Raw genomic sequence first — 8363 nt, 5'->3', positions numbered from 1 at the left:
TGGCACTGCAGCCTCTGTCCCACCTTCTCCTGCCATGCTGCTGCTCCCAGGGCCTGCAGCACTCCACCATGCTTCCCCAGCTGCAGAGATGCAGGAGTGTCCTTGCCCCCAGTGGAAGTGCCTGGCCACTGGGCTTGCAAATGTGGCAGACCTGTCACAGTCAGTTCTCCCACCCTGACACCAAAAGAAGTGCCCTGCTACTCTCCTGCCATGCACAGTAGTGGTCATATGGTCTGTGAGGGCTGGATCCCTTGGAGAACAAAGCTCACCAACAGGGAACACCAGGTTGCAAACCAGGGGAACCCCATTTTCCCCATAAGAGTGGGGTTTGCCCACCACACTGGAGACCTCAGATACACCTCCCCTTGCCCCACCCCCAGCCAGCCCTGTGTGGGGTGTGCACACCCTTGCCCAGAGGCACAGGGTCACAGCAGCACCACTCACACAACACACCCCTGTGTCAGGGAATCTCCTCCAACTGCTCACAAACACTCTATGGAATTTGTGGTGAAATCCTCTCAAACTCAGGCGAGAGCTGCAGCTGCATAGTCTCCAAGGGCAATGACAAGCTGAGGGAGGTAGCACAGCCACCCTCAATTTTGGACAGCACAGCTGCACAGAATGCCAGCTTTGCCACTGCTCCCCCTCTGCACCTTACAAATGCTGGTTGTCCTTCAGAGTGACTGTCCCCACCAGCACAGCCCTGCTCCTTGCTCAGGTTCTCACTGCTACCTCTGGGTTTAGAGGAACCCCAGCCCCCGCCTAGAGAAACTCTGGGGTCTTCTGCTCAGTCTTCCAGTGTCTCTGGGTACTGAAAAACAGGTACCAGTAGAGCTGTCGTGTCAGGCTGCAGGTTTATTGTGGAGCAGGTTTGCCTTGAGGGTACAGAAAAGAAAAGGTGATGAAATTCCAGAGCAGCGGCGTACATGTGCCTCTCACCAGGTACACAATGCACAACCAGTAAAATATTCCAAACACGTATCACAGGCTTCAGGCATTTGGGCTAAATCACTGCAGGGTAACGTTTGTGTCAGCCCTGCTCTCCCACTGTGGCAGCGGTGGGATTTGGTGAGTGTGGCCAGAATCCACCTGGAACACCAATGGCCATGGTGAGCCCCAGCGAGGATCCAGGAACAGCAAGGACCACAGCAGTGAGGACCAGGCATAAAGGCCAGAGGATGCTGCAGCAGAACGGCACCTTCAGGATCTGGACTGTTGACTCATTGACTGGAAAAGCTCCATGCAGTCATTGTTAACAGGAACCCTGTTCCTTGAAAACCATGGGTTACCCCAGGTGTAACCGAAGTTCATCTTGTAACTTTATTTAAGCTGTTCTGCTGTGGTTACACAGTGGAAGCAAACTGCCAGGGTAGATTTAATTTGAAGCCCAAACAGGCCTGGCTTTCCATTTCAGTGCTTATTTACTGCTGAAACTGGCCTTTATTTCTGCTAGATAGCCAATCCCAGCAAAAAGAAAATACACTTTTCTCCCCTCTGCCTACCAGTTTGCTTGTTCACAGTCCACCACTGTTGCCAGTCCCTTGCTGTGATCTGTGTCGAAGTGCCTCATCATGCAATTCTTTCACACAGAACGAGGACAAACAGAGTCTGACACACCTATACACAAATAATGAATCCTGCAGGTTGTATATTTGCTGTAAGAAATTGGCATCATTCAACAAAGCCATCTCCAGGATATGGGCTGCTTTACAACCATACCAGTTTCTGTGAAGCAGGTCAGAACTCCTGAGGTCAGCTGAGAATCTTTCACTTTAAGGATCTTCCCTCAAAAAAGGAAAACCCACCTTGAGATACTTTAAATAGAAAGTTTTCTTTGTATCAACAGCCTAAGGAACTAAAAAATGCAACAAGTGAAAGTAGCAACTGTCAAGTTAATAATGATTTCTATTACCTTTAGAAGTTTCTGCAGGTGTTACTTGCTTAAAAGATGTGTTTTGGAGGAAAGTTTATCCTTAGATTTTTGGGGCATCCGGTATCAACAGTCAATCACCAGAGAACGAGCTTTGCAGAATAAGCAGATCAGGCAGAAAAATGAATGCCCACTAAATATCAAGGATCGAAAAGGGCATATGCAAATTTTTATCCATCTGCAGGCAGAGATGGATTTTAAATTCCATTTCAAGGAAAGCAGGAACTGATCCTTTTCACCAAAGACCATTCAACAGTAAATGTGAAAAGTGACTACCTTGAGAAGACACCAGCTGGGATTAGTGATTCCCATTTTAGACATTTTTCATCCACGTTACATGGCACACAGCTAAAATTACCCAAACGTTAACAGAAGCAGCAGGGTTACTACGGAGAAGTTTTAGTTAAAAATACACATTTTATTTCAATGTGCCAATAAAAAAGTCCCACATTTTCATATCACAGGAAGTTAATTCATACAATAAAAAGAGACCTGTGCTAGTCTATTGGTGTGACTAACTCAGAAGACCCAGATCATGCCAAATTTTGGTTGATATACTCTTCTATCTACATTCTTACATTTACAAAGACACCACAAAATCCCTTATAATAATGTAAGCAAAATAATTTTCTTCCTAAAAGATTAACTTCATAACTTTAATCCATTCTTTCAGGACTTGCACTTCGTTGAGGGCTTCCTGATGGTGAGCGGCTGAAAGGGAAAGAATCCACAATTAACATTTCAGTAGTTGTTTGGGAATCACAAATACAGGACAAAGCAACAGGAGTATACCCAGACTCTGGTTCCCTTTAAGTACTGTTTTTTAATAAAATAACCAATCACTGTTGACAAAAGTTAACGGGTTGATGATCTGGAGATTATACTTTTTTCTTTACTGTTATTTTTAAAATGAGATCACTGTAAGGCCATCTAAAGGGTATTACTTATAGTGACCTCCAAAAGGGCAAGATACTTCTTCACTGTTCTGATACAGCAGCTTGTCAAAACCTATCATGGTGATTGCTCAGCATTTATGAGCATTTATTCATGTCCTTGTGATTGTTTGACACTAAAGTTGTAAAAATGAACTATTAAAGAATTCTAATTAGGGAAAAATGCTGCTGATTCTGTCACTACACATATTCTACACATTACTCTTTGTGCAAACACATACACACAAAGAAAACTATTTACTGACTTATTGGGAAAGAAAAAAATCATCTAACGGCAGTGAACGTAACAGGTTTGATTTTCCACTCCTGACTGCTGTGCCAGCTTACTCCACTCTACCTTTCCCAGTGCCACTGTAGCTTCCTCATGAGGCTGAAAGCTGACTCCCTACATTTATTCTATGCTTTAAGCTCATCACTCTCCGTGCAATAAAACTGTCAGTGAACCAAAAGGAATAGGGGAGCAGAGAAAGACAAGACACTGCTACATAACCCTGAGGATTTATTGCCACATGTAAGTATTACCATATAAAAAGCCACAACCACAACATTATTGCTGTTAAAGAGATCTCAGCAAAATACCTTTCCAGTATTTTCCTACAAGCAGCAGTCAAACTCCTCAGCAGAGATCAGTGCAGATACTAAAATGCCAGCTCTACGGAGTCTATGCTATTAGTAGGGAGACCAACGTACCTTCTCTTTGGAGATGGTGACCGGGACTTTGACCGGCTGTCAAAACAGAACATCATCAATGCAGCTTAAATGTCAAATGCAACTTCCATATTAAAAACAATAAAAGCCTATCAGAAAGCAATGGAATTGAGCCAGAAGCAGAAGGTCTTTCCAATGGTAAAGTTTTCAGATCAGCTTTTACTCTGACAGGGATTCTCCCTTCATCTAGTGTGGAGATGCATTTTAAGCAACTTTCTTCAGCAGACAAACAGAAAAATGAGGGGTGGTACTGAGGTGAGGCTTTGAGAAAAGCAACATCACCAAATTGCTGCTGTTTTATGAAAAGCATTAACAAAGCTCAAGCTCTTTATCTGATGGATAGAAAAATTTAACAGAACTCAGCACAAAGGCACAAAAGATTAGTACTATGTTGGAAACTACAAAGAGTTAATGAAAACAAAGAGACAGGTAAGGAACGCATTCCAAAGAGCTGCAGAGGAAATGTTACCATTTCTGTCATACCACAAAGAGATTAGCTGGAGACCCATGTTTGGGGCATATTTTTCTAAAGGACCAGGCTCTGTTAATCATGCAAACCTAAATTTGAGATACTACTGCAGGCTCTATCTGTGTGTGCTCACCTCTTAGCCGGCGAGCCAGACTTGGATCTGCCATGAGACCTAGACCTGCAACAAGAATAAACACAGCTGAGCAGGGAAACTGAGAGCATGTGGGTTCCCATGTTTGGGACAGCAGGATTCACACTCAGTGCATGAGAGCTGTCATGCTGAATGCACAGAATCCTGCAAGTTTCCAGGGCTTTGCCTGTTAAGTTTTGGAAGAAATCTTTTACATGGATGCTGCACATGTTGTTTAGCCCCTGGCTGATGACCACTGTTCGCTGATGCGGGTGGCAGGAACACAAGAACAACCCAAATCCTAGCCAGTATTTTCACAGAGCTAATAAAAAGCCATGCTCTAAACTTGCAGGTTTTATTAGGCCTGAGCAACATCTGCCACTGCAGTTGGAGACAGCTCATTCCTACAGGTATCTTCTCTGTCAAGTTCATCTTACATATCCCTTCCTTCAAGTTTTTTTTTTAATGTTTGAATTTAACCATGTGAAAAAAAATCTTTGAGACTGCTACACCATAAGAACACTAATACTGCCTCAAAGCCTCACTGAAATTTTTAGGTCCGCAAAGGAAGCGTTCTACATTCCACATCCAAGGTTTTCCACAACAACTTCCACATGTGTGTTGTAACACTGTCAAACCAGCAAATGTCATGTAGTACTCATTTAGTCTGTGTTCCTCATGATCCCAGAGCCTGTCTCTGAGTGCAGTGCATTCCTTGGACTCTTCTGTACAGAAATAATCTTTCAGTTGCTTAAACACAGTTATTTTGCCGCTTCTGTCTAGCTGTGTATCTGTAACTTCCTCTGCCTCAGTCACTTTAATCCCTACTTATAATGGAGAAGTGTCACTCAATAGTCTAGAAATGTCACTACAAGTATCCCTTACCTTGCACAAAACCAGCCTGGTACCAAAAAGAGAAAACAACGGTAAAATCAAGATGTTTTTCTCTTTGAGAGTCTGTTTCCTGCTCATCACTGGCAGTGAACAGTGATAAGCCATGACTAAGTCATGTTGGAACAACCAGTACTAAGATTCAACATGGTTTAGCCACAGGTGTCCCCAGTCAGTGAAAGGCACTGCTCTACTGCCTTGGGGAACTTCCTCTCTTTACCAGCTTCTGGACTATTTGTGTGAGTTTCTGCTCTTAATTAAGCCATCCAGTCTTTCTCTCTCCTTTCCCTTAGCACTCCCATCATTGCTTGCTGTTCCATCCTCAGAAAGTGCCACCCCTCAGCTGTGGGCTTTTCCACTTGCTCCCTTTAGCTAAAGCTATCCTGTATTTTCTGTGTTTCTCCATGGTTGACTGTTAGCTGTTTCAAAGAGCAGCCATTAAAACAGCACAGCAGGCACAGGGACAGGCTAGGCCATAAGCAATTCCATATCCAGAGCAGAATTTCCATTTACTCTTGTTCTTGTTGAGGACATCAGTCAGCTCTGCTGCCAGGACAAGGCTCCATGAAGCACAGGCTGCATTTACTTACTATCAAATAAAATTTAAGAGAACAAATGGCATCCTGTGATCCCTTAAAATCTGCTTGTTACTCTTGTGACACATTTATTGTTACAAAATAATTCTGACAGGTGTTTATCTCAAATTAAAATCAGCTCCTGCAGATTGACACTGATATTCAAAAGAGCTGGAATTGCAGCTGTAACACTCAGGGCACCAGCAAGCCCTTCAAGACTTGCCTGGCTGCAGACAATAAAGCATTAACACACTACTGGAAGGGCACCCTGCTTTCTCTGAAAAATAATGGGAAGAATCCACTACACAAAGAAAAAGAAACTTTTGAGATTAATTCTACATTTGTCAGGTGTTAATGCAACCCGATCAAACCAGTATTTGTGATGGCTATGAGGACCTGGATGTTAGTGGTGTGCAAAAGAACAAAGAGGAAGAACAAGCTTCTGCACTGCTTTTTGAAACTATAGACCCCTAAGTTACTGGAGGGAAAACACACCTTTTTCTGGGAAAAAACACTAACAGTTGTTAGAAAGTCTAAACAGACTTTTAAGCAACTTTTACCAGCTAATGAGAGTCACATACCTGCTTCGGGGCCATGTAACAGATCTGGATCTAGATCTGGATCTTGATCTAGACCTAAAATTAAAAAATAAATTAAAAGGAAGTCAACTCAAGCAGAAGTGATGACAATTACAGCACTATATAAATTAGTGTCTATATGTTGAACTTAAAACCTACATTAATCATAGACCTACGTGATCATTAGACATTTCAGACAAAAAAATTAATCGTGGCAGATGCCACTGTCTCAAAGTAAGGTCTCAAAACTCATTATCAGAAACTTTTTAAAGCATGCTGACTTCCAGAGGTCAGCACTTTTTGAAGTCTGCTATCCAATACCTTTTGGAATCTCCTAATTAAAACAAGAAAACTCCAACAAAAATAAAGCACACAACCATTTAAAAATTAGTACTAATCACCTTGATCTCTTCAAGGAACCCGACCGGGACCGGCGAGGAGACACGGACCTAGACCTACGAGGAGACACGGACCTGGACCTGCGGTAGGAAGCTGACCTGGACCTGCAAAGAAAGCAATTCAAGAGTTGTTCAAGTGTAGCTTTTTCTGAGCAACAGAAGGCAACAGGAATAAAAGACAAACTCAAAACACACCTCCTACCACGGCTGCGACTGCGTGACCGGGAATACCTTCTTCCTCGGGACCTCGAGCGGGATCTAGACCGGGACCTGGGTTTAGGTTAGAGAAAACAGGTATCAGCAGACAGCTGCAACAACCAGTGCATGTGAGGCCCTGCTGAAGTCAAAACTTCTTTAAGACAACTAAAGAACTAGCATCTGTCAGTTGGAAAAATGTCTGGGCCTACTTGTCTTGAGCATTTTTACTACCTAGAAAAATGTTAAAAGCTGAATTACATTGCAGAATTACATTAGAATAGAAAACACTGTAATGCGTATTTAAAATAAACCTTGCAAGTTTGCAGGTCGACCCTCTTTGGCCCAAGGTCTAGCAGATCTAGACGATCTAGAAGTATCTATAGGCGAGCGCTGCATCTAGGTAGGTGTTCTCTTCAATCTAACGACGATCAAACTGACAGCCCAATGAGCCAGGGTGAGGCTTGATTGACGCAAGAAGATTTTTCTAGGTGGGAATGTGGTCAATCTGGTGTTCCTCTTTCTAAACCGGAGGGGGGCCCCAATTGAAAGCCAAATTTACTGTTACGGCGGTCACCGTCTCAAATTTTCTGCCCTTAAAGAATAAGGTGAAGCTACGTGTAGATGGCTCGAGGGGATCTGGCCTCTTATGCTGATCACCTCAAGGTCTAGGAGGATCTTAAGTGTCGGATTTGCAAGGCGCCTCAGCATGAAATCTTAAGGCTCGTGACATTCTGAATCAAGGCGACTGACTCAAACGAAGAAACCTGAAAGGTTTTGACCAGGTTGATTATTAAGATATTAACATTTGATAGAAATAGCAACAAATTGTAATATATACCTATACATTTATTCTAGCGTTAAAGTTTAAAGAAAACTGGTGTAACATTCTGTTCTTTGCTAACAAGAACTACACAAAAGCGAGCTGGCGAAGCAACGCGGCCGCCCCGGCCCCGCACGTACCTGCTCCTCCTTCGCCGGCTATAGCGGTGACAGTCATAGGCATAGTGGCCTTTCTCACCACACTCGTAGCATCCGTCGTTGGGGTCGAAAGGGCGCCGGGCAGGGGGCCGGTCGTAGCGGGAGCGGCGCGCCATCCCTGTGGATACTTCCACTCTGACTCTGGAGCCGCAGATCACCCTGCAGCGAGTCCATGAAAGCTCTGTGTTAAACCTTACAGTCTGTGACAGAACTACAGAAGCACAAAACCGAGAGAGAAAACCCCGATTATTTCAGTAGCCTCGGTAAACGCGCCTAATGGACACGTACTTGCCGTCAAGTCCACGGACAGCATCTTCAGCATCCCGGGGGTCTTCGAACTCCACGAAGGCGAACCCCGGCGGGTTCCTGGCGATCCACACGGTTCTCAGCGGTCCATAGTAGCTGAAGGCTCTCTCCAGCTCGCCTTTGCCGGCGCCCGTGCCCAGATTCCCCACGTACACCTTGGTCTCTGCGGGAGCGGACGGGGTGTCAGCGCGGGACCGGGAGCGGGACCGGGCTCGGGCTCAGTCCCCGCCCCGCCCTCCCCCGGCCGCC

The 8363-nt window shown here is 44.5% G+C and overlaps 2 protein-coding genes across 3 annotated transcripts in view; one reads left to right on the top strand and one right to left on the bottom strand.

The window, feature by feature from the left end:
• GALM (galactose mutarotase) overlaps window positions 1-7161 on the top strand; it is a 15707-nt gene extending 8546 nt beyond the window's left edge. Inside the window, exon 8 of one of the 2 annotated variants that reach the window (XM_017726702.1) lies at window positions 6651-7161. The gene's annotated coding sequence lies outside the window, so the exon portion shown is untranslated. Of the gene's footprint in view, window positions 1-2603; window positions 2812-6650 lie in introns of those variants that run through there. The other variant, XM_008644349.2, reaches the window with a different exon arrangement.
• SRSF7 (serine and arginine rich splicing factor 7) overlaps window positions 836-8363 on the bottom strand; it is an 8264-nt gene continuing 736 nt past the window's right edge. The window contains exons 2-9 of the mRNA XM_017726679.1: window positions 8097-8331; window positions 7791-7967; window positions 6828-6902; window positions 6636-6737; window positions 6238-6291; window positions 4194-4238; window positions 3574-3609; window positions 836-2641 (exon numbers count right to left, since the gene is read on the bottom strand). Coding sequence (XP_017582168.1) covers window positions 2587-2641; window positions 3574-3609; window positions 4194-4238; window positions 6238-6291; window positions 6636-6737; window positions 6828-6902; window positions 7791-7967; window positions 8097-8331 — 779 coding nt within the window. The 3' untranslated portion in view covers window positions 836-2586. The remainder of the gene's footprint in view (window positions 2642-3573; window positions 3610-4193; window positions 4239-6237; window positions 6292-6635; window positions 6738-6827; window positions 6903-7790; window positions 7968-8096; window positions 8332-8363) is intronic.

This window comes from Corvus brachyrhynchos, unplaced genomic scaffold (assembly GCF_000691975.1).
Source record: "Corvus brachyrhynchos isolate BGI_N302 unplaced genomic scaffold, ASM69197v1 scaffold312, whole genome shotgun sequence".
NCBI lineage: Eukaryota > Metazoa > Chordata > Aves > Passeriformes > Corvidae > Corvus > Corvus brachyrhynchos.
The sequence above is the reverse complement of the archived record's forward strand: the minus strand, read 5'-3'. Positions and strand labels throughout refer to the sequence as shown.